This window comes from Elephas maximus, chromosome 25 (genome assembly GCF_024166365.1).
Source record: "Elephas maximus indicus isolate mEleMax1 chromosome 25, mEleMax1 primary haplotype, whole genome shotgun sequence".
Lineage (NCBI taxonomy): Eukaryota > Metazoa > Chordata > Mammalia > Proboscidea > Elephantidae > Elephas > Elephas maximus.
The window spans coordinates 58,541,018-58,566,587 of NC_064843.1; the positions used below are offsets into that span (position 1 = coordinate 58,541,018).

General features: G+C 43.4%; 2 protein-coding genes and 1 non-coding gene across 3 annotated transcripts in view; 1 reads left to right on the forward strand and 2 right to left on the reverse strand.

Moving 5' to 3' along the window:
• Positions 1–13,249, reverse strand: part of SNX5 (sorting nexin 5) — a 27,710-nt gene extending 14,461 nt beyond the window's left edge. The window contains exons 1-4 of the mRNA XM_049870016.1: positions 13,130–13,249; positions 12,804–12,886; positions 2,303–2,407; positions 1,356–1,466 (exon numbers count right to left, since the gene is read on the reverse strand). Coding sequence (XP_049725973.1) covers positions 1,356–1,466; positions 2,303–2,407; positions 12,804–12,854 — 267 coding nt within the window. The 5' untranslated portion in view covers positions 12,855–12,886; positions 13,130–13,249. The remainder of the gene's footprint in view (positions 1–1,355; positions 1,467–2,302; positions 2,408–12,803; positions 12,887–13,129) is intronic.
• Positions 7,393–7,629, reverse strand: LOC126067882 (small nucleolar RNA SNORD17). The gene has a single exon (XR_007515494.1). It is a non-coding gene; the product is annotated as a small nucleolar RNA SNORD17 (small nucleolar RNA).
• Positions 12,853–24,474, forward strand: MGME1 (mitochondrial genome maintenance exonuclease 1). Its single transcript, XM_049869154.1, has 6 exons — positions 12,853–13,304; positions 13,646–13,720; positions 14,420–14,937; positions 18,435–18,651; positions 22,606–22,738; positions 23,142–24,474. Exons 1-6 carry the CDS (start codon positions 12,853–12,855, stop codon positions 23,301–23,303), a joined length of 1,557 nt encoding a protein of 518 aa, XP_049725111.1. The 3' UTR covers positions 23,304–24,474.
• Positions 24,475–25,570: the final 1,096 nt, after the last annotated feature.

The following is a 25,570-nucleotide window of genomic DNA, read 5'->3' on the forward strand; positions in this document are numbered from 1 at the left end:
GACTGGGTTCCTGGGCTTGAAGGATCACCACCACAGCCTCACGGGACACCTCAGTCAAATGCAGTAATACAGTGCATAAAGTTATGTTCTACATCCTAGTTTGGTAAGTAGTGTCTGGGGGTCTTAAAAGCCCACAAGCAACCATCTAAGATACAACCATTGGTCTCTACTCATTCAGAACAAGAGGGAAACCAGAGGCTCGGATAGAAAACTAGTATACAGGACAAAGACTCTACATGAACCACGGCCTCATCTCTACTAAAACCAGAAGAACTAGATGGTGCCCGGCTACCACTAATCTGTTCCAGTCAGGGCCACAATAGATGGACACTGACAGAATGGGAGAAAAATGTGGGATAGAACCTCAAATTCCTTAAAAAAAAAAAAAAAATCCCAGATCTACCAGACTGGTTGAGACTAGAGGACTCCCTTAAGACTACTGTCCTGAGATAATATCTTAAACTCTAACACTTTTCATAACTAGTTTTTTCCACATGATTGGGCATATTGCTTTGGTCAAATTAAAGATCTGGAGGAAAAATCTTTAGGTCACAAGGAATGACCCTAACAGTCCTCAAACCCTGAACTGAAATTAACCCCTGAGGTGGCCACCTTGTAGCTAAATAGTAGATTGGCTCACAGAATAATGAATATCGCTCGTAAGTACTGTGCTCCTTTAAAAATCACTCATGAGACAAACTATCAACAATTTACTTTAAAACAAAGGTGAGAATGTAAGGGGGCAGGGAAACTAGGTTAATGGAACAACCAGAATGGAAACCATGAGAACGTTCACACATCACCAATGAATGACTTGTGTAGAAACTGTTGAATGGAAACCTTAACTGCTGTATGAACCTTCACTGAAAACACAATAAATATGTAAAAAATAACAACAACAACAACAAAAACTCAAGGACTGAGCAGGGACAGCACCTCCTCTACCTCCGTACAGGCTACACCACTGAGAACCTACTGTCCACCAGCACCACTGCTGCATACCCACTACTGAGGTTCGCAGTCATCAGTTCTACTTCACCCCTGAAAGGAAATGCTAGAGGAAAAAACAAACCCAAAGGCAGGTTAAGATTTAAATCACTGAAGTGCCTATACCCTGTTATTACACTGACAGAAGGTTAAGTCTGTGAGTCCTCTCATAGCTGTAACACCAATCTCCACATATATCTTAGAATTACCAGTAAGAGTGTTAGTGTATACTCTATAGCAGGCAGACACAATCAAACTGTTCTCACAATCCACTATAAAAAGTGGGTTAAGATCTCTTTAAACAAAAGAAATAGCAAAAGAGAAGAAACCAGCTTCAGAAATCCTTTGACTTTCCAAAATGTACTTACAATAAGTCCAGCATAGTCTGTTGTTTCAATAAGGGTGTCATGTAGCCACACAAAGTCTTCATGTTGCCTTGTAACAGAAAACTCTGGGCTCTGAAACGTGGATAGTGTGGTCTGTAAAGAAAGAAACCACCACTTTTAGGTAAGCTGGTTTGGGTTTTCCAAGTTGCACTATGGGAAAACGATACATAATACAAAATCACAGTAAGATCCAGTAAAGAACCAGGTAGCAAAACCTGATCTCTCCACGACTACAGAACTCACATCTAAGGTTCAACCTGTTCTTTAAGGAATACTTTTCACAAAAGTCCTTTCTGAAGTTTGCAACAAACATCCAGTGAAAGATGTAAGAATCTAACAGTAAAGAAAAAGCTCCAGGAAGTTAAACCACAACCCGAATTCTCTTTTAAAAGGCTGAACAAAACAAAATATGGGCTAAATTAATGGTTAAAAATCTTAGCTACAGTTCACTACTACTCTGGAAACTGGCTTTGGCTTCTTCCTTTTTTTTTTAAACCACAGCAAATATTTGTTCCACTTCCTTTCATTAGGTCAACTCAGGCAGAGAACCATGCTGCCAGTCTGCACACTGCTTCCTGAGTAACTAAGGTATGCTGATAAAGCCACCCAAGGACTGAGAAAAACGTGTGGCCGAGGGCCTTAAGGACGGGCAGCACGCAGATTTGCTGGGCAGGCGGCAGCCTCCCGCGCAGCACTGCACCGGGCAGGCCTCCTCACGGCAGAGTACTGGCTATATCAAAGCTCTAGGGAGCCACCACCGAGAGGGAATGCTGCTGAAGGGATGCCCAGTTTCTCACTGTAACAGCAGCAGAGCTACGCAGAAACAAAAAGCAACCATTTCAGTTATGGGAGTCTATGCTCACACTCGCCGTGTGTAAGAAGGCTGCGGCCTACACTGTTTTCGTTAATGAAGTCACTCTGCCACTTACCTTCGTGTGCACTGTAAATTTGACCTTATCTCTCTCACTGAGCGCATCAGGTATGTCAATCTGAAGCGAGGGATCGACATTCAGGTCCACAGACACAGATCTCAGCTGAAACACATTATTTTTGGTGTTAGTCTAAAATTCAGTTTACCCCTAAAAAGTACCTTCTAAAAGTAGGAGATCGTAATTAAAAAGCAGTCTACAGAGATGTTTAGAATAGGGTCACTGGTTTGAGAGATGTCTTTAAATATATTCGAAGTTGTGGGGAAATCTGCTCTTCAAATGCTTGAGTGAGTTCAAAGTACTCCTATACTGCGAACAAAGCAACTGTACAATGCCAAGGTCACGTACACATGTAACGTTTTATGCCAACATAAGAAATACATTTATTCAAATGCTTCAAGAGCTATAAGACAGCCTGAACTAGACAGAACAAAATCCTGAGCTTCTTACATGAATGCAAAGGTACAAAGGCCAGTTGAGAGGCATAAACCAGACCACACAATGTAAGAAAACTTGGGAACAGTCATGTGGTCGAGATTTTGGGTGGAGAGCTAAGAAAAATGCAGTTCATAAAGCTATTTATTCAGGGACCATTGAGAAATCTAGGAGCAGTGAACAATAAAACTGAAAAAGGCCTTAACAGAATCCCACTGTGGTTACACTTGAGGGGAAAGTGTGAAGCCTGCCGCGAAAGCAAACGTCAGACTTTGTGGGCTGGAAATTCAGGGGAAAAAATATTCGGCTCCATTTTTGCCCGTGTGAAATTTTTCTTGGAATGGCAGCAACCAAGTTCTCAAAGAATCCAGACTTCCTAGAGCCGTGGAGGCTGGATGAATCCCCAAAACTACTGCCCTGAGATAATCTTTAACACTTAAACCAAAAGTACCCCCTGAAGTCTTCTTAAAACCAAACAATAGTTTAGCTTAACTAGTAAAAAACGTCTGCCTTGAGCTCTTTTAAGATCTATATGGTATCACACTGGCAACAGCAACTGGAAAGACTAGGTAAGAAATTTAGGAGGCAGTGAGGTTATGTTAATGGTGGAAGGACAACTCAGAAAAGGAGGGTGAGAATGGCTGCATAAGTTGAAGAAAGTAATTAACGTCACTGAACTCTGTATATGCAGAAACTGTCAAATTGGTGTATGTTTTGCTGTGCATATTCTCAACAATAAAAACTTAAAAAAAAAAAAAAAAAGAACAGTAGTAGCACCTCTAAGAACTAGTCTTAAAAAAGGTGTTAATTTCAAGCAACAACATAATCATAAACCGGAATTCCTAAGGAAGACAAACTGGTCGTCTGTCTGAAGACCCGACACACTTCGTCTGGGAGACCACATATCAGGTCCCTATTCCTCTTCTGGAAACCCTGGTGGCTAGTGGTTAAGTGCTACGGCTGCTAACCACAGGGTCGGCAGTTCAAATCCGCCAGGTGCTCCTTGGAAACTCTGTGGGGCAGCTCTGCTCTGTCCTCTGGGGTCGCTGTGAGTCAGAATGGACTCAACGGCAGTGGGTTTATTCCTCTTCTTACACCACAAGCTAGTGCTCAGGTGTTACGGTCAGACTGTGTTCCCCCAGTAGGTGCAGGAACCCTAACCCCCACCCATAGATGAGGTCCTGTTTGGAAACAGGGTTTTGTCATGTTAACGAGCCCACCTCTGAGCTATGAAAAGAGCAGCACAGAGACAAGCGAGCAGAACAGACACAGACGAGACAGACACAGACGCCATGTGCTGCGGCCTGCCGAGGAGCCGAGAACAGCAGGGCTACAGATGCGGAGACAGACAAGGATCTTCCCCCAGGGCTGACAGGGAGCATTCCAACTTCCACCCTCCTGAAGTGTAAACACACAACTGCTGTTCTTTAGAAGTTCAGGACCAAGGGCTCCAACTCGACCGAGTTCCATCAGGTGTAAAAGGACTAAACATATTCAGTAGAACGCATGGCTTTTTTCTAAGGGAGAAGCTACAAGTTCCACCACTCAACTCCCCCCAAACCACAAACTTAACAACGGCCCCTAACATCTCAGCCCGAGGACTTTTCCTCCCAAATCAACTCTTGACGACTCCTCTGAAATATCTGCTGATTTGGCTCAATTTTCACATGTCCACTTACGAGATCTCCGCAAACAAAGATAACAGCCTCAAGGTCGGGGACACTTCCGCTGCATCAGGACCGTTGTCTTCTAACTCTGGCACATTTCTGATAACAGCTTCCTTCCTCCCGCTAGTTACCACCGGGCAAACGCAGCGTTCAGAGGAACTTCAGGACTGCAGAGGAACAGTGGCTGCGCCACCTACCTCACGCTTCCACCGGGCGCGGCCAGGCAGGGGAGCAGGAATTCACACGGGCTGGGCTGGCTCGAGGCTGCGCCAACGGGCCCTGGAGGAGCTGCAGCAGCCCGTGGTCGGCTCCACCATACCTGCTCCAGAGCTCGGCGCTCTTCCCAGGGATGCCATTTCTTAGAGAAACCACAACCCTGGAGTTCCCAGCATCTCAATTTCCTCATGTGCTGACAATTCCACTTAAACTCGCTACAAGCCAAGCAAACAGTCTGCAAGCTCCACGTGGGATGCCTTTGAGATTAGGGTTTCAAGAACCTAGAGGAATGCAATCTAGTAAATGCAGCTCATTTAAGCAGCAAAGCCAAAGCTATAGTGGACTTCATTCCATCAAACAATTTTATCTTCTAGTTTTGTTAAAAAATCCCCCAATCCTCAGCCATGTAGAGGTAATAGTCGGTAACAGCCCAGACCACGACTCTGTCTTCCTTTCTCATCAGCATGGAAATGAGCACAAAAGGAACAGATGAGATCACTACAGGGTTCAAAGACTCTGCACCGTACAGGGACACCGAGCAACACCCAAACTTCCCCAGCAGCCATTTTGCAGCCCAGAAAGGGAGTCAATCAAAAATCCACACCCACCCAAGACAAGCAGGTAATACTGAGCAGTCTGCATTTACTTGGGCCTTAAAGAATTGTCTGAAAAGATTACCAGCAAAACTCCCTGGGCATCCAGACCACCAGCAGCTCAATGGTCCCTACTCACAAGCTGAATGAACTTTGTCATGGGAGCATATGTAAGGCGCCAGATGAAACAGGTAAGACACCAGGAATAAAAAGTTGTGAAATGTTTACAGCTTCTAAGTCAGTACTTGTGTCCTTCCTCCGGAAGCACCAAGTGCGAGTAAAAAAAAGCTCGGCATTCCTTCTTATGCTTGGTCAACAAAGCCAACACCCCCGAGTCCCATGCCACAGTACTTGCTAACTCATGAGGCTCAAGGAGAAACAGGAGTGGGCAGCACCCTTCCATATACTTTCCCCTCCAACTACCTCTACGATCTTCAAGCATCCAGATGCAGAGTACAGCTTACCTCTGCCAGCCAGCACTGAGTCTGACTCGGACCAGAGTTTGAAATGCTGAGAATGGGTGTGTAAATCTGTGGGAAGGGCAGGCTTTGTTGAGAACCAAGTCAAGACTTGGGTCAGTTTACACACACCCAAAGTTTTTGTTTTATTGTGTGAAAATATACACAAAACATACACCAAGTCAGTAATTCCTACATATGCAATTCATCAACATTCACTACTTTCTTCACGTTGCGCAACCATTCTCGTTATCCTTTTCCAGGTCATTCCACCACCATTAACATACGCCCAAAGTTTTAGGGTTTCATCTCTACGTGCTTCTCTACCAAATCATTCAACAACCATCTGAACAGTAAGAAAGCAACGGTATTTCATTTAAAAAGTGAATTTTTCCCTGTCTTAAGAAATCTGCACGTTTATGGTTAAGACAGACATGGACTTCCCTGAAAGGAAAAAAGTAGGTATTGAATCCCTCACCACTCCGGGATGGGACATCTCTGACACTGGTGGCACGGCAACTCTGCAGTTCTGAGTCGCTACCACACTTAGTGGACTGACTTTGGTACAAGATTTAACGCCATCTGCAGAGCTGCCTCTTCAAAAGGTTTAACGGTTCACAGGTGGCAAAGGGTACCCATGTAAGTGGGCAACATAGAAGGCAAGATCTTAAAAATTCAGAACCCATAGGGGGAGCAGAGACACGTCATACAGTATAATAAATGTTAAACTCATTGGTGCCATTATGAGGCTATAAACCAATCTCAGTGGATGGGTGGGTTACCAACTTGGTAAGTAAAGAGGCTCAACTGGCCGGGGGTTGACTACAATCTCCAGTTTAGCATCATACTGCCAAAATGACAACACATCTCAGTAACTGTTCTGCTGGGATGAGGCCTGAGTAACCATTAAACCTCATCAACGTGCATGCAATAAGAGGCTGTATGTGTCAGCCCCTGTGCTTCCACCTCTGACTGCTGCAAAAATACTACTACCTTCCTAATTGTTCCTCTCGCCTAAGGACCTTGCTTGGTCATCCCTCACCCCACAACATATGGAAGTAAGACCCCTGCCAGGGAGAGAGCCATTGTGAGTGACAAGTCACCCATGAACGAACTGGATGTGTAGAGCCAAAAGCAGGGGCAAGAAGCCTGCCCCTGGATCAGATTCCCTTTGATCACAGGAAGACGGGGATTTTACAGCTGGGAAAGTTTCAGAACTTGCCTGTCCAATACTCATTAGGGAGGAAATAAAATCCAAAAATGTTCTGCCACACTCTAGATTTGCATCAATTTCTGAGAATATTAAAGACTTATATGATACATAGTTATTTCAATACCATTTCAACTCATGGGAAAGAAGCCCTCTGTAAAAAATTCTAATACCATTCCCCACTTCCCTCGGCCCCCTTTAGATGCCAAAATGGTTCAAGCATTGATACTTTGAATTATTTGTTTTCTTCCACCATGAAGATAACCAATACTTATTTATCTGTGTTCTATGCCAGCTTTTCCTTGTGGCACTGGTGCATGAGGACACCTCTATCACAGGTCTCATCTCTTCTTCCCTTACCCCCCATGCTCTCCTCATCCTATACCTTACCTTAGTCCTCAAAGGCAACATAACTAAGGACTTGTGATCTCAGTGTACTAACACAGATAGACTACTATGAGAGTCACTTAGTTGTCGGCTGAACAAAAAGCTAAATAAAGGGCTGCAGCAAGTGATCAGATTTCCACCACTCATCTCGGTGAGATGGGACCCAGAGGGACCCATCTCTGCTGACACCAACCATTCTTACCAGTAGTCTACCAACACACAAGCTGTCCACTGTAGAACACAGCAAGACCGCAGGGCATTTGGAGGCTACATAGCCTAAGTTCCCAGAACAGGAACTGAGACCTGGAAGAAGGTCAGTGTAGCGCACTCAGCGAATGGATAAACTGAATCATCATTTCACAAGGCCACAAGCCCGTACACAATCCAAGTCCCAACATGGAACCTGGAAGACAGACAAAGTTGAATTATTCTCTTAAATAACTGCTGCTTCTCAAGAAATACATCTAATTACTAGCTACTTGGATTACTTTCAGAAACCCTGGTGGCATAGTGGTTAAGTGTTACAGCTACTAACCAAAAGGTCGGCAGTTTGAATCCACCAGTACTCTGTGGAAACCCTGTCAGGCAGTTCTCTGTGCTGTAGGGTTGCTGAGTTGGAATTGACTCCAAGGCAACAGATCTGTTTCCTCTTTTTTTGGATTATTTTCAAGTGAGTTCAGAAAGACAAGTGTTGACTTATACGATCTACAACGGTCTCCTTACTCGGAAATTCTACTAATTTGGGAATCAACATGCCACAACTACAGGGGAAGCAACTGTAACAAATAAAAAGCAGAAAAACTAATTTCCTTCATTCAGAGCTAAAGTCTTCACCAACTACCCAAGCCCATCAAGGCTCCCTCCCCAGAATCCCGTGGTACATAATCACACCCTCCCCATGCCTTAAGTTTGCAAGCCCTATGCTACACCAAAGCTGACATGCTACACACTGTTCGCGTGGGTGAAAGGTACTCAAGAACGTCCACTGCCTGCCCTCTACAATCTTACTCCATTGTTAGCCCAAGTTGAAAATTAGAAAAATTTAAGTTCACCCTCGAAACAGATGATTTGGCAACATGGGCTACGTGCGTCAGGACTGGATTTCTTTTGCTGAGTCTGAGGCATGACAAATTCCCAGATCCTCCTGAAGTAAACACTAAACTGTACCTCATTCCACCAGCCACCACAGCTACCTGGCATGAAGCAGCACTGTGTCTAAGCTTTGTACTGCACTTCCTGAAAGACCAAGTGAAAGCTGCCAGGTTGGAGACATCTGTCTGTACTCCTCACCACTCACCATGATTGAATGGAAAGCTTAGTCAGGGTGTGCCCTTCAGAAACAGGTCAGACAAACCATAGCTCCCAACTATCAGGCAGAAAATGAATACCACTGGTTAATGTAAGTAGATAATTAACATAGGCAGAAAAAATTACTTTTCTCTCCACACCACACAGCAGGGCCTGAAAAACTTGAACTATGCCAGATCTCTAACATGTAGAAGGGAGGAGTCAAGCCAAGGAACCAATTTAAAAAATGAAGTTCAGCCTCATTCCTATTCAGCCTCTCTCTTTCAAACTATAACTCAACCACTCCTAAGTATTTATGGTTTGCGTCTGAGGTATGGAACAGCTTGACAAATTCCACGCCCCTCTTTTAGGAGTAACCCAATGGACAAACATATATAGATATCACAGCTAAAGAAGTCTCTTTTTGGAAAGCTATATGCAGAGAAGCTTCTCAATTTATACTTGAGAAACTAAATATAGTGAGACCATATGTCCCACAGCCATCTCCTCTGCCTGTGCTATACACAAGAGAACTGTGAGCACAACCAACATTCACACAGAACCAAGAGGTTCACACCAAACTTTCACTTTCCATGAGTCTAAAGAATGCTTCAAGATGAATAGGCAAAACCTACAAAGCTCTGAAATCCTGAAGCACATTATTTTTCTCAGTGAGTTTCAATCCTGGCCTACAGTACTTTTTATCAGTCAGTGCTGTTGTACCAGGGCCTCAGGCTTCCACTGTCCAAAGATTACACCTGATGATAACAAAGCCAATACACAGCTGCCTCTTTTTAACAGTGGATACTAAGGACCTTTTACCACCATTTTGATAAGGTTCATCAATACTGAGGTGGGGACCTAATTCTACCAGATATTCAACAAAGCTTAAGTTTTATATTTCATGTTATCTGATTAGCCTCTGTAACACAACCTGACCCTATCATATCATACCATTTTAGGAAGAAGTCAATGGTTCTCGGCCAGGGGCACTGTTATCCCCCACTCCCAAGGGGTATTTGACAATCTCTGGAGATGTTTTTGATTGTCACCATTGGAGGGTAGTGAGCAGAGGCCAAGGATGCTGCTAAACATCCTACAATGCAAAAAACAGTAAACCAAAATGTCAAGTGTTCAGGTTGAGAAACTGGTTTAAGCCAATCATGTTAGGTCACTTACACGGCCTTCCTGAATGAAAATGTAAATCTAAGAAGTAAGTCAAATCTAGAAAATTCTCTAATAGCCCCTTCTTGGCCATTTTTTTCCTATAGCCAAAAAAAATGTGAGCAGCTGAAGTAGTACTCACAAAAAAGGAACTTAAGACACTTTGTACAAGTTACTGATCTAGAAAAAAGGCGTGGGCAGCTTTGAAGTCATATTTCCTGTTTAAAAAAAACAAACCCATTAAGTTTAGCAGAAAACTTAAGTCCATAAAAATAGGTAAATTTGGGCTTGCCATATTGGTAAAAATTCAGGATTGTTCCAACAGTGACACACTCCACCCTAGCTTTCTTACAAATAAAAAAACCCTTTCATCTGTAAAGCCAGAGCAGTGGCACTTAAGTTTATAAATATTAATGACTGGGCCTGAAAGGAAGAGACATCTACCCTAAGCCCATGTAACCAACTTATTAAAGGCCAAGTTTTAACTGTCAAGGAATGCCCCCACTTAAAAATACCACTAGGCTGGGAAGGGTCATCACCTAGTCCTTGCAAATGTTGAGAAATCCGAGAACAGGCTTCAGTATCCTTACCCAGCATTTTCCTTTATATGTGCTCAACTTCAGTGAGTTCACAATCACAAAAGAAGGTTTGAGGAGGCAGTCAGGGCTTCAGCATCCACAACACCAACAATTTGTCACAGGTTTGCTGGACTACCAAAATACACACTGAATCTGCGAGTGGGAACCTAAAAGGTACAAGATGACTGGAGGCAAGGGTAATTTTTATGTAGGACACAGTAGAACTGTCCCATAGGGTTTCCAAGGAACAACTAGGTGGTGGATTCAAACTGCCAGCCATAGCTCTTAACCACCAGGAACAAGGTTCTACATAATCTCCAGTTTCATCCTACCCTGTCAAAATCCCCAGGCATTTGAGAACTCCCAGCAGTCAGCATTGGTGGGAGAGGTGATATTTTTCTCAGGTACCATAATACCTAGCGGTATTAGTGTAGACAGGACATAAAGCTAATTTTAGTTTTCAAGGGCTGGGCTCAGTAAAACTCCCTCAAAAAGCAATCTTCCCCATTAGCATAAAGTTAAAAGCAGAATTAACCATGTAATTCTTCCCCGGAACTATTTTTGAGGAGACAAACCCCAATACCTTCACCTAAATGTTACAAAATGGAAGTGTCAGGGTACCAGACACAGCCAAATACTCCCGTGCCAGTTTTGCTGCACTAGTCCCCCACCCCAGAAGTACTGTGCTAGCACTCAATTTCCTAAAAAAATCAATCATGTCCCCTACTTGGGTCTTAACCACTGGGGGTGGGATTGGGCAAACCCATCAACTATCCTCCTGGAAATTCCAAACCAAAACAAATCAGAAAATTTAAATGTAAATATTTTTAAGTAAAAGTGTTATCTATTTCAGTGACTACAAAGCTGTACCAAGGCTATAGAACAGTTTGCCCAAGATTTGGCCTGTTACCATTTCACACATGTTGTGAGCTCCATTTTGGAGGATTCTAAAATCACTGAGACTCCATTAACCAAGTGTTGTAAAACGTAACGCAGAGGACTAGTAGCACAAAGCAAAACGAAGTCATGTGTTAGTGTCATATTTTAGTTTATTTTCCCTCCTGTAAAAACATTTTAAGGAAAATAATTCCATATAATGCTCTTTACCATGGATATGGACAAAGTTCCTGCAAGTCATTTCAACCAGGAGAAAGGAAACAGCCTTCCTAATCCTCCTCAGATTTTGCTGGGGCAATCAGAACCGCGGGGAGTCAGTTTAAAAACCAGGATGATCATCAGCTACAACTACTAAGGAAGCAGCTTGAAGCAATCAAGTCCTTTTAAACAGCTTTCTAAAAACTGATTCTGGACCGAGAAAGCTACAAGGAAGAAGGTAACAGGAAAGAAAGTTGCAATCAAAATTCCTATGCAATATCTACATTTTAGGGAGAAAACGACTTTTACAATGTTCTAGAAAAAAATTGTAGTACCAGGTTCCCACTTTATCTTTAAAAAAAAAAAAAAATTTTTTTTTTTAATTTCAACTTTCAAAAAACTATAATATCCCAACCAAGACAACGCCACTCACAAAGGTGCATTCCAATACAACAGTGATATCCTTATTTGTGTAGTCAGAGGAAAAAGTTTCACCATTCAGAGGTGCTCTTACTTCCTACAACGACGTAACTTCTTTAAACGCCTTGCAGGTTACTTAGAGAGCGCCTTTAATTTTTTTCCATTTTTCTGGTAGAACAACTTTTATGTCGAGGATTTGCACACAACGTTGCAGTTCTTATCCGCCTCTACGTATTGCGAAAAAAAAAAAAAAAGGACCCTTAGACTTAAAGGCCCAATAAAGGATTAGAGGATTATCTCCAAACCTTTCATTGGATCAGGTAGTATTAATTTATTAATTTGATTTTTAGACCTCAAACTTCACGCGCCATGAGGTAATTTACATAAATACAAAAGATTAAGGAAAAAAAAAAAGTTCGACAAGTATTTTAGTGCCCACTAAAAATGTCAGGGCTCCCACTGCATGCTCTTTAACGTTTATGTAGCCGTAACAAGCACGCTTCAGATCTAACTTGATAGAATTTCCCTCGTGCGGGCGATAAAAAAAAAAAAAAAAAAAAAGCGTTTCTCAAAGGGGACCAGCTTGGAAGCAAAACCAAGCCCTGACGTTCGTTAAATATTAGGAAGCTTTCACTTTGTCACGTTCACTGGTAAGTCGCCACGAAGCCGTTATGACGATTTAAAAACGTTTAATATGAAAACGTCCCCAGGTGTCCAGAGACCACCCCCAGAAACTCGACGGGCTCCCACCCGCTCGGGCCCTGACAAAGGGCACCGGGGCAGGTACGACTCAGTAAGACCCCGCGTCTCCGGTTCCCTCCTCCGCGGGGAGACTCAGGAGCACGAGGCACCAGGGACGTGGGGCGTGCGGGTACTGGGTCGAGGAAAGAAATGTGGGGATCGGATCGCGGGGATCGCGACGTGAGAGGTCGGCGGGCCCAGCCTGCGGTGGCCTCAGCCTCCCGTAGCCTCAGCGCGGGGAGGGTCTCACCTTGCTGCGGTCCTCCTCTTGCTGCTGCAGCAACTCGGGAACCGCGGCCATGGCGACGCGGGTCTCGAGCAGGGGCCCCCTAGCTGTGCGAGGAAAGAAGAAGATGGGCCGCCGCCGCAGCCGCCGCCGGGTTGCCTCTCAGGGGCGGCCGCGGCCCCGCCTCCGCTGGCCTCCCTGCCCGACGGCGGCGGGAGGCCTCGGGACTCCGCCACCATCCCAGCAGCCCCGGGAGCAGGCGACCAGCGCGCCACGTGCTTCCCCAGAGCGGCCTCCCCCGTTCCCGCTGTCGTCCATCTTGGAGCCGGGCATAAAAACGCGGGGCCTACCCTCGCTCCGCACCGCGCAGAAACTGCCGACCACTGGCCAGCGCCAGGTACACGGAGGCACCAGTACTCTCCCAGCAAGGCGCGTCGCAAGAAAGACCGAGCTTCTAGTGCGGGGGGGATTTATCCCTCAGCCCGAGTCCAAGATGGCGACGAGCAGTGACGTAAAGAAGATCTCGTGAGAGCAAAGTGCCGCGATTTGGAGGCGCCCGCGCTTCCGCCCGAGAGGAGCGGCTCCCCACCGATCGCATGAGAGTCTAGGCTGACTGAGGCCTGGGGGCGGTGCGCGGGCGCCGCAGTGCATGCTGGGGCCGGCGCGCCTCGGGTGGGGCCTAACTCAAGACGAAAGCGCGGGACCCACAAAAGTACGGGTCACGAGAGGATGTCCTTGTCTGGGTAGTCAGCGAAGCGTCGCCCGGTCGCAGCGTTGTGACTTCTAAGGTACCGACCCCTGCCGCGGGCCGGGCTTCTCCTCCAGTCGTTCGTCCCCAGCCCCGATTTCCCTCCTCGTGGCCACAGTCCTCCAGCGCCGCTGTGGTCCACACTTAGGGCGGAGCGGGCGCCCGCCGTCTTGGAGTCACGGTTGTGGGCCCTGTGAGTCGCCGCTTACCAGCTGTAAGACGGTGTCGTAATAGTGCCCGCCTTAGAAGACGTGGGGATTAAGGGAGGAAAATCCATTCAGAATACTTAGCGAAGTCCCTGGTATTCGGAGGTGGATCGCGAAGTGTTAGCTGTTACCGTTGTAGCTGGTAGGTCATGGCCTCGACCGTTGCGTTTTTCTCAGTCTCACACGCCTCGGTTACTGGGTGTCACATTCCTTCACATTCAAGATTGAGGACCTCTTGTCCTAGGCTGTCTACTAATTTGCGTTTAGTAAGTGATGCCCCTTCTGGGGAAACCCTGGTGGCATAGTGGTTAAGTGCTATGGCTATGGCTGCTAACCAAAGGGTTGGCAGTTCAAATCTGCCAGGCGATCCTTGGAACCTCTCAGGGGGCAGTTCTGCTCTGTCCTATAGGGCCGCTATGAGGCGGAATCGACTCGATGGCAGCAGGTTTGGTTTGGTTGGTCCTTCTGGAATTCATGCGAGTCTTGGGAAATGGCCTTGTCCAAATTTCGAAAAATTTTACTGGATACAATTTTAATATGCAGTGTTTTGGAGCACCTTTCACTTGATGGTTCAACTACTTAACATGCCTGGTATCTAACACTACTTTTCTCTTTAATAGGAATGCAAGGAGAAAAAGGTCCTCGACTTTGCAAATAAACTAGAGAGAAGTGAAAACTTAAAAAAATCTAAAGATGAAGGTTTTTCAGACCGTTTGCAGGCAACTCAGAAATGCAAAGGGGTTTTCTATACAAGCAGCCCCCTGTGTGGGTTTCTCTACTTCTCATTCGTGTGGCCGGAAGAAAAAAGTGACCATTTATGAAGAGGTGGACCAAGAAAAATACTCTGATTTAGTTCAGTCTGTCTTGTCATTCAGAAGCCATGCTCGGACCCCAGAATCACTGCTTGAGGAAGATGCATTACTCTATGGACCTGTGAGTAAGCATAAGCCCCCAAAGCAAGATGATGAAACAAGGACTCCACGAAACTGGTTTCCTCTCCTCAATCCAGAGAAAAGGGTAATATCAAATACGGCAAGTGATCCTTCAATTCCCTTGAAAATCCCTTTGCAACGGAATGTGATACCAAGTGTGACCCGGGTCCTGCAACAGACCATGACATCAGAACAGGTCTTCTATTTGGAGAGGTGGAAACAGCGAATGATACTAGAACTGGGAGAAGATGGCTTTGCAGCATATTCTTCAAGTAATGCTCTCGTTCCTGGTTCTGTGTTTTCTGGGATATAGAGTACCAGTGTCATAAAAAACGAATTGGGTTTTTTAAAACTCTACTAGTGAGGGACTACTTTCATATAACAATAATTAGCATTAAGTAGCGCTTTATGTGCATTAAATTATCTCATTCTTGTAACAACCCTGTGAAGCAGAGATGATATCCCCATTTTACAGATGAAATTGAAACACAGAGAGATCAAGTAATATGATTAAATGATACATAAAATTCATTTATAAGCTACAAACTTAAAAATACTAGAATTATTTCCCTTGATTATGAAAAAAAAAAGTCATCTGGTAACAGAATTCTAGTTGTTTGCTAGGCGTTCTGTTCAAAATCTAGTTAACTATACCCTTGTTTTGCTGATGAGTGTAGACTGGTGAATTTACAGACCCTGGCAACAAGCTAGACACAGGAATTGTTTTTAGAGTTTAGTAAATTGAGACAATGAGGTGTCCTCAATTAGGAATTCAGACTGAATAAATTTTAGCTTTCAGTTCCTAACTTACTTATTAGGCTTAGACTAGTGACGAGAATCACTTTCTTAAACAGTTTCCATTGAAAAACAAAAGATCAGCTCATGGATTAGTTGGTCCTCTAAAAATGATATATATTGTTAAAGCTAAGTTTTCCATTGACCATTCCTTAGCACTGTGCTTTCCAGAGAGTAGTACAGCTACCCTTGTGGTACATGGATACTTTAAGAGTATTGTACTTATTTTCGGGAGTCTTAGAGAAAAACAATATATGTGTATATTTAACACATTAAACTTGTGGACATACGTGTTTTAAAGAGAAATAATAAGTTATTATACGTGCAAGTGAATTTGGCCAAAGATAGTCAAGATTTTAGCCCATTATAACATCACCCAGATGTGAGGAGCAAGGAATACATCCAGGGGCTGACTGCTTGCTTAAGATATTAGTAACAACCATCAAACTGTTCTCTGCTTTGTAAACAAGCAACATTAAAAATCTTAATGGCATTTTAAGTTTTTTATTTGTACCATTAGAATTTAGAGCTGATATTTTCTTCGTGAGAAGCTGTTCCGTTTTCCTTAAACCAGGAATGTCACAGCTTGTGGGAATCCTAAAATCGTTATAACCAAAACCAAACCTACTGCCTTCGAGTTGATTCCAACTCATAGCGACCCTATAGGACACAGTAGAACTGCCCCCTAGGGTTTCCAAGGAGCACCTGGTGCATTTGAACTGGCAACCTTTTGGTTTGCAGCTGGAGCTCTTAACCGCTATGTCCCCAGGGTTTCTGCAAAATCAGCAGAAGTGTAAAGGCAGAGAACTACTGGGACAGGAGGAGACCTGGGTGTGTAGCTATTGGCACCAAGTAAAGAAGTACTCTGGTGGCCCTTTTGATAAAGGAAGGAACATCTTTTTGGGATGGTGAATTAACCCCACCAACGTATGTGAGAGAAAACTGATGGTTTTTCAATGAAGTCAACTTTGTTGACCTAGATAGAGTAGTAAGCACTGTGCTGTGTTCCTCAGTTAATTGAGGATCAATGTTAAACAGAATCACTCCTTTTTTACGGTATACAGATTAGTGCTGTGGCCAAAAGAAAAAAAGCATAACCCACTGAATTGATAATGAGTCAGTTTGAAAAATACTTGATTGATAAATTCCTTTTTGCCAGGTTTGCCAAGGCCGGATCATAGAGCTATGCCCAGAGCTGGCTTTCTCCCTAATGCTGGAGCAGTTCCCCAAGCATCAGTTTACGTTATGAAGTTTGGCGAGGATGAGAAAGTCTGATTTTTATTTAAATTGTTGATCTTAGTGGAAAGGATTAGGGGTTGTTTTTTTCCATTGCTTGCTACACTGATTTTTTAATCTAAAATAGCAATCCTGCCGGTTCTATCAACTCATGAATTTTTTAAAATGCGTTTGTGTGCTGAGCCTTGAAAATACTTCACTTTCATTGCTTGAGTAAATACCCTGACTCGGTGTTACCTGCAGTAAATCTATTCTTGAATCGTTTTTTAAAGTTGAATCATGTTTTAATATTCTAAGCTTTAGAACCTAAGGGATCTTGTAATCTAGGTTTCCCGTGTTTGTGGTCATTTATGTATGTGAAGAAGCCAGCTGGGGCTTAAGGCTGCATCAGGGTGAATTGTGTGTTTACATGGGAATTGATAGAGCAATTTGTTTTCTGTTTTTAACAGATTTATATTCTGCTTTTTATTAAGCTAGTCTAGACAATACTACACTTCTTTTCCCTAGGTTTTAATTCCATCAATCTTAAATTTCTTATAGGCCTTTGATGGGCTAAGAAGTCCAATTGACCCAGTAAATTTGGGGTGAAATAACTTAGTTCTTCCTAAGTTGAATGTCATTAACTCTCCAAGTAAGTTACTAGAAGCAGTTTCATTTTTTGGCAGGAGAACTGACCTTAAAAGTCTTTATAAAGTATATTTGATAGGTACTGTGGTTTGATACTACTTCATTAAATGAGATTATTTTCCCCAGTTTCTGTGGGCCTGTCTCCAAGCGTGTGTATTTCCTGCTCTGTTCCTGTGGATATCTGATAATGTTTTTAGTGTCTTGAATTTGCCTTCTGTGCTCTTTGCTTTGTGGTGGCTGGAAAGAACACAGGCTGTAGTGGCCGGCTGCCATTCCAGTTTTTTGCTTTTGGGCAAAATAACAGCACTGTCTAGGCCTGGAGAGCCTCATGCATTAAAATGGGCATTGTAATACTTGCCTTGCCATGCTTGGGAACTCAGTAAAATGTTGTGAAAGCACCAAAGCCACAGTCTAGCACAACAGTGCCCCTCTGTCTGTCTGTCTCTCCTTCCCTTGCTAAGAACCAAGTGGATATATAGTATTTTTTGCTTTTGTTGAATAACTTTGTGTTCCCTTTTCTTAAAAGTGCATGAGGAAAAAAAAAATTCAGGACAGGATAATTGTCTCAGGTTGCTTAAAAAATAGGGTGCAGGTAAAGAATGTCATGTATAGCCTCCCTCTGCTCCCCCCGTGCAAAATCCCACAATGTCCGATCGATTGTTTTTAATGGATGTGCGCCTTAAGTCTTCAATCCTTGCCAGTCATTAATCCTGCTAGCAAAAGAATCCTTCTACCTACCTTCACAATTGAGTTTTGGTTGGAAACAGAAGCACAGTCCTTTACATTTCTAAATTAAATATGACAACCTTTTTTACTACTTGAATATATCTTACCATAAACTAAGTGTGGTCCTGTAGTTCTCAAACTTATGTTCTACTAGCTTTGGCCTAATTCTACTAGAAATACCTCGTTTTAATCCATTTTATTGTCTAAACTATTCTAATCCCTTTGATTTTCAAAAATGCATCTTTTGCTTTCATTTGAGCTGAAATTTGACGCCTTGGGGTTATCACTTAATGGTAACTTGTGTAATTTTTTTTATTAGAGTATTTGTTTTTAGTATTAGCTTTGTTTTTGTTTTTTTATTTCCTTTCCCCGATTTTCTTTTCAGACACATTTTTACAAGGGAAACGGTTCCATGAAGCCTTGGAGTGCATACTTTCACCCCAGGGGAATTCCAAAGAGAGAGATGGAAATGTAGAATCTGGCTACATTGAAAGCATCCAGCATGTTCTGAAAGATGTCAGTGGGGTGCGAGCTCTTGAAAGCGCCGTTCGACATGAAGGCCTCAAGTATGTGGGTCTGCTGGACTGCGTGGCCAAGTATCAGTAAGTGTTAGCTTGTTTCCTTCGTAGCATGGGGGCGCATTAACGCAGGCCGGGACTGACAGTGCCACCAGACATTACCTGTCCTCCTGCTTCAAGATGTGCTTGTAGATACTTCAGCCTCTGCCTCTTTCAGCCAATGTGTGGGACATTGAGGGGGGGGATACGGGGAGAAGGGATTCATAATCTTTGTAAATTGATGTTCAGAAATCAAACTGAGCCCTCATTAAAGGCTTTCAGTCAGTTTTAAAAAAAATTGTTTGGTGGAGAAAAGGCATAACTTTTTTTTATCCTTAGGATGGCCTGTTTTCCAGCTTGTCCTTCCTCTTCCCTACGCCTCTAGCAAGGTCGCAGACATAAGATCTAATTTGATTCCTGCATTTTATTTCCTGTTTTCCTAAATGATCCGTTGGTCCTGAAAATCAGCTCTTCCAGTCAGTAGTTGCCATAGATAAGAACTAAGTTTACTGAAACTTCCTGTGGTTTTTAAACTGCTTTGGTGTTACTGATTTTCCCATTTACTCCAGATTCCAGGGGTAGCTGTGACCTGCAGGTACAGCTGTACCAAATAAAGCAGGGAAGCAGTACAACAGGATGGGGAGAAAACCTGTAAGTGTAACCCTTGGAGAGCTAGGTAAAATCTCAATTAAAAAAGAATGGTAAGAGAATATTTGTTAGTCTGGAAACCGTGTTTAGGCCACCTAACGGCTTTGTGTCATTGCTGCCTCATATCTGAAAAGACATTTCAGAAATGCCTGGACATTTACTGGGCTATTTTTGGCTGCCCTTTAGATTAACCAAGGGAGCCAGGCAATCCCTTCTACCCAAGGCCTGCACAAAGCTCCTGACACCAAACAATTTTCATGTAGATATAAAATAGTGAAATATGTCCAGAACACTGCCATTTGTTTGTTATTGGTTGATAGATTGTTTTTTGCTCTTTAAGTCTGGGCATCAACAGTGAGCATTGAACATTTTTGAGTCTAAGGTTTTAGAGATTTAAAAAGAATTTTTAATGGATAACACATATATTTGGCTAATTCAAACAGTATTAAAAGTGAGTGTTCCCACTTCCTCTCTGTTTTTAACCTTTGTTAAAATGTTCTTGTGTTTTCTTCAGGGATATTTTATAATTATACATGCAGTCATTTGTCTCCACCCCCACTTTTTTTTTTTTTTTCCCAAAAACACGTTATTTTGCATAGCAGGTTTAGGTGTACAGGAAAGAGAGTTCCCATATCTTCTCTTTCCCCCTGTACAGCTTCTGCTGTTATTAACATCGTGCATTATTTTGGTATATTTGTTTTGATGAAATGATACTGATACATCGTTGTTAACTAACATGCATAGTTTACATTGGGGTTAGGTTCCATCTTTGTGTTACACAGTTCTGTGGGTTTTGCAAATGCATAGTGTTAGGTATCCACCATTAGGGTATCATACAGAAGAGTTTTCACTGGCCCCAAATGCCCTGTGCTTCACCTGTTCGTCCTTCCCCCGTATCATGATTTCACTTTTTGGTAAACTGATACTTCTTTCTTTAACTGGCCTTGACCAGTGCTTTATTCTGGGAATGATCCTGTCAGATTCTCCTATAAAAACTTGAGTTAACTAATCCAACATGCACACACACAACGCTGTGTATTGTTACACAGCGATCTGGAGAGGCACAGTACATAGGAATCTCCAGGTATACGTATCACAAAGCTGGCAAGGTGCTGGGTTCTGAAACCAGGCTGCTGGGGTCTAGAGTCTGGCTTTTCATCTTAATCTTAGGTTACTTAGCCTTTCTGTACCTCAATTTGTTCATATGTAAAATAAGACTCGTAATAGTTGCTATCTCATGGACTTGTTAAAATGGTTAAACCTTTTTCTCTTTTATTCCACGCACAGTGCCAAAAATGCATACGTTCTACTCAGTAAAGGTTAGCATGTTAACAGTATCCTTTTGAGCCTTTTCTCTCCTTTTAACAGCTGTTTGTTATTCCTTTAATGAGTGAAGCATCTTCATTGAAGTTATTTCTAGTTATTCGCAATTACTAACAGTGCTGCCCTGAGTGCGTCTCGTATGCTACTGGGAGAGTTTCTGTAGATAGATGCTCAGGGCTGCTTTGCATTGTTGCTGTTCGGTCGTTTTGGATGGCCGATACGTGCGCTCAGGATAGACTCTTGCTCTGGAATGGGCCTGCGCGTGAGCGCTTAGGTCTCCCAGGCAATTATCACTCGCACCCAGGATATCAAATTATTGCCCTCGGGTACGTACCTAGAAGGGAAACTTCTGGATCAAAGGATGTGTGTATTTTAAATGGTAATAGAGATGAGTGTACTTACTTACCTGTGCCTTTAAGGGCACGCTGCTAGTAGTTTTGGTAACATTGTATCTTGTAATTTTAATCTCCCTTTCACATAACAAGTCTGAGTGTATTTTCATTTCCCTTAAGAGCTATTTGTGAATATCACGGTTTTAATTTGGACTTAATACTACTAAGATTTTTTCTCCATTATTAAATTCTGCAAGTCCTATTACCTGACTATAAACAGTGATCCATGGGAGAATCTTTCTGGTATTTCAGTTAAGTCAAGGAGAGAACCAGAACGGCAGCCTCCTGCAGTTACTGAGGCCCTTTGCTCATTTGCGTAGGTTGTGAGACTTTGCAGTATTACAGAGACAATGATAACGTTACAGATATTAAAAGGACAGTGGGGTTATCTCAACCTGCACTGTCCAGTAGAGTAGCCACTAGCCACATATGGCTACTGAGTACTTGATAGTGACCAGTCCTAAAGGAGAGGTGCTGTTACGTAAAATGCAAAGTAGATTTCAGTGACTTCATGGAAAAACGTAAAATATCCCATTAATACCTTAGATGTTAATAGCAACTACTGAATTGATGTTTGTCTTGATTGTGTATATTCTCAATAACAACAAAAATAAATTATTAATAACGTAGAAATTATAATTTAGATACATTAGCTTAAATAAAATGTTAACATTTTACTTGTTTCTTTTTTCTTCTTTTTTGATGTGGCTACTAGGAAATTTAAGACGGCTCACGTTTTATTTCTTTGAGACCTTGCTGCTCTAGACTGACCTTACTAAGTACCTTGTATAAGCTCCTCTGTAGTTACGGAATTTTTTTCATTTTCCCAATATCCTTAATAGTAAGACACCCTACCCTGTGCATAAACTTTTAGGGCAGGGACCAGGTCTCCTTTTTCATATTCGTGCACATAAAAAAAATCAAACCCATTGCCGTGAGTCAATTCTGACTCATAGTGACCCTATAGGACAGAGTGAAACTGCCCCAAAGGGTTTCAAGGAGCAGCTGGTGGATTCAAACTGCCGACCATTTTGGTTAGCAGCCGTAAAAGCTTTTAACCACCATGTCACCAGGGCTCCTATGCTTGGTGCATATTAAATGTTGATGGCTTTTCACCTCACCTTTGGTTTCTGAGTAAGACAACTTTTAAGGCACCACGGTGCCTGGTCCTTCATGATAGGGACTTTGCTCCTGGCCTGTTGTGTTTCATCCTGATGGGCATTTGAAGCACAATCAACTAAAACAACAATAGTTTGAATTTCCCTGTCAACTCTTAGAAGAAAGGAGACCGTGGCAGTCCAAAGGAATTGGGAGAAAGTTTAGAAACTGGAGGAAGGTTTCCCAGTATCCCCATGTGGGCCACACCTGTGACCCTCTCTGCACTTCAGGAAGTCGTTTATATCCTACCTCTTGACCAGCTTGTCACCAGCCTGAATCGGGATCACAGAAGAAAGCATCTCGCCGGCCTGATCTTAAGAAGTAAAGCCCAGGGGAGCTATCTTTTGGGAAAGTGGAGAACAGAAGCAACGGTTTGCATAGGGTGACGAGTAGTATGCTGGGTAAGAAGGAAGTTAACCTAAATAGAGTTTTTCAATTTGAACTCTTACCGACAAAGACTTCTTTTGGTTTCTCTTAGGGACAAGCTGTGTGTGATTGATTGGAAGACATCAGAGAAACCAAAGCCTTTTATCCGAAATACATTCGACAGCCCACTGCAAGTTGCAGCGTACATTGGTGCCATAAACCATGATGCCAACTATAGCTTTCAGGTTGGGACACTGAGCCTCTACCTACTTAAAAGCCATGCTCAATCCTTCTTTATAGCTGCCCAACTCCTTCCAGCCTTCCCCCTGCTAGCATCCCACTGCCTACTCTGCTCCTTGACCTTCTACCACTTTAAAAAGTACTTTTTCCTCCTCTTCCTCGGCTGTTGTTGTTGTTGTTGTTTTTAGTCTTTAATGATCACATTCTATTCTTCAGTGTCTTTATCTGTCATCTTTGTGTTTTTATGTATCCTGGTACAGCCTTTCATCATCTCAGAAATTGAATTAGGAGCTGTTATCACTGTAGACTGCTTTGTTCTGACTGGGTTCACCCTGGAAAAAGAAGAAAATGAGTGTGGACTCAGGACCTAATGTAGAAATATTGAAAGTGTCCTGTGTTTCTTCGTAGGTTCAATGTGGCTTAATTGTGGTGGCCTACAAAGATGGGTCCCCTGCCCACCCACACTTCATGGACACGGAGCTCTGTTCCCAGTACTGGTCCAAGTGGCTTCTTCGACTGGAAGAATATACAGACAGGGAAAAGAACCAGAATCTTCAGAAACCAGGTTAGGGGACAGGACACTGGGAACATGCAGTACGTTCTCAGGTTGAGAAAGACGTTGCCGTGTACTGTGATTTAAAAATGGAGATACTCAGGAGAGCTGCATTAACCCAGGCAGAAGTATTCACGTGTTGAAATGTAACCAAAATCATTGAAAAGCCTTAGAAGTTTAGATTTGAAGAGCTGGAGTCCAGCACATCAAATGCCAGCCATGCTACCCCCAGCTATTGTTTACCTGAAAGAGGGTGAGCAGGGTTGGCACAGCCTTGGTGGCTCTTGGGCTCCTTTGTACGCTGGCTGTGTTCCGGGCAGGAATCCCAGTCTCTGAATCAGATTGAAACGCGATGAGGCTTGGGGTGCCAAGCACAGGAGGTGCCTGCTTCTCCGCTTTCCTTGGGGGGTACACTGTGGCAGAGGGGAGAGGACAGGTACCCCCAGAACGTGCGTGGAGAACTCCCATCAGCCAGTTGCCATGCCAACGAAGTTCTCTTGGAATTTGTTTTATATACTGGGGTTCTGTATGTTTCATTTGGGGAGAGAGGCTTCCATTTAAAGTTTGTGAAAAATAAGGATGTGATGTGTCGCGTAAACACTACTTTCTGGGAAGGTAGGTCGTGTCCACCACCTTGTTGGCAATATCCCTCAACACATAACCCCTAGAAGTAGCCACACCCCACTTTGAGAATTGTAATTGTAGGTGTTTTAGTAACTATATGCTGGTTTGATTCAATGGATCCTGTATTTAGAGAAAATCCATTGTTTGGACATTTTCAGCCATGGGGGAAGAAGAAGAAGAATTTCTGTGTTTGATAGGTAATAAAATTATTTGTTGCTGTTGGGTTCGAGAAAATTAAGTAAATGCCTAGAGTAGCCCTAGGAGAGCACAGGTAGTGTGGTGGTTAAGAGCCGGGCTGCTAACCAGAAGGTCAGCAGTTCAAATCTACCGACTGCTCCTTGGAAACGCGATGAGGCAGTTTTACTCTGTCGTGTAAGCCGGAGGCGACTCCAGAGCAACGAGTTGGGGGCTTCGTTCTGTTTGTTTGGCGGCCCTGCGGGAGGGCTCCCTGCTGTGTAGCCTGGGTCTCTCAGCGTTCAAGTTACAGTTGCTGTCTTAGGAGAGTGAACTGCTGAATCGCTTTTTTCTTTCATAAGCTGGTGTAAGAAATAAAAGATATGAATTAAATGATGAGGCTTTGGTTCTGTTTCTTTTCATGTAAATTATGTGTTTATAGGACAGTTTCATAAAGTTAGGAATTATATTTTGTTTTCACATTTAAAATTTGACCACCGGTCCAGTTGCCTTGGTCTGTTGTATGTGAATGCGTGAAAGAGGACGTGTCCTCACTAAGCTGTCAACCATGGTCACCTGGCAAGGAAAGTAAGATTCAGGTAGGAGAGGAGGATTGAGGGAGAACTTCGGGTTGACTCTACGCTTCTGTACTCCTGTTTTTTTCAAGCAGCATAAGCTCCTGTAGCCTAAAATTTCCAAAATCAAAAATCGAGTGAGACACTCAACAGTTGTACCAGCAGTTTTGCTACACCGCTGTAATGAGCCTTCTCCTAGGACATGAGAGACTGCTGTTAGCTGCTGTGGGGTCCACCCGTGACTCCTGACGACCCCACGCACACTGGGATCAGATGGTTGTGATCCGCAGAGTTTTCTTTGGCTGATTTTCAGAAGTCAATTACCAGTCCCTTCTTTCTATTCTGTCTTAGCCTGGAAACTTCACTGAAACCTCTTCACCATCACAGCAACACACCACTGACGGGTGGTGGCTGCACGAGAGGTGTATTGGTCGGGACTCAAACCCAGCTCTCCCACACACAAGTCAAGAATTCCTCCACTGAACTACTGTTGCCTTCCCTGGGGAGACTAAGCCTGTTGCTATCAAGTCAGTTCAGACTCTTAGTGACCCCATGTGTTCAGAGGAGAACTGCACTCCATAGGATTTTCAGAGGCAGACCATCAGGCCTTAATAGTTGAGCGCTTAAACCGTTGGTGCCATTGAGGGACTCCACCATGGCGGACTAGACCCAGCAAAATTTCATTTTAATACATTGTTCTGTTGGGTGAATATCAATTCATCTTGGCCCCGTCTTCTTCCTGTAATAGGAGTCTTCTAAGTTATTGGTGGCATGAGGAGTCGCATGAGATAGAGACCCTCAGAGTCTGACCAGGAAGACTGGTTGGTATGTGAACACCTAGATGAATCCCTGGTGAGTTTCTCGTCACCGCACAGGGGTACACCGACTTCTCACTGCAATCCTGGGGCTCC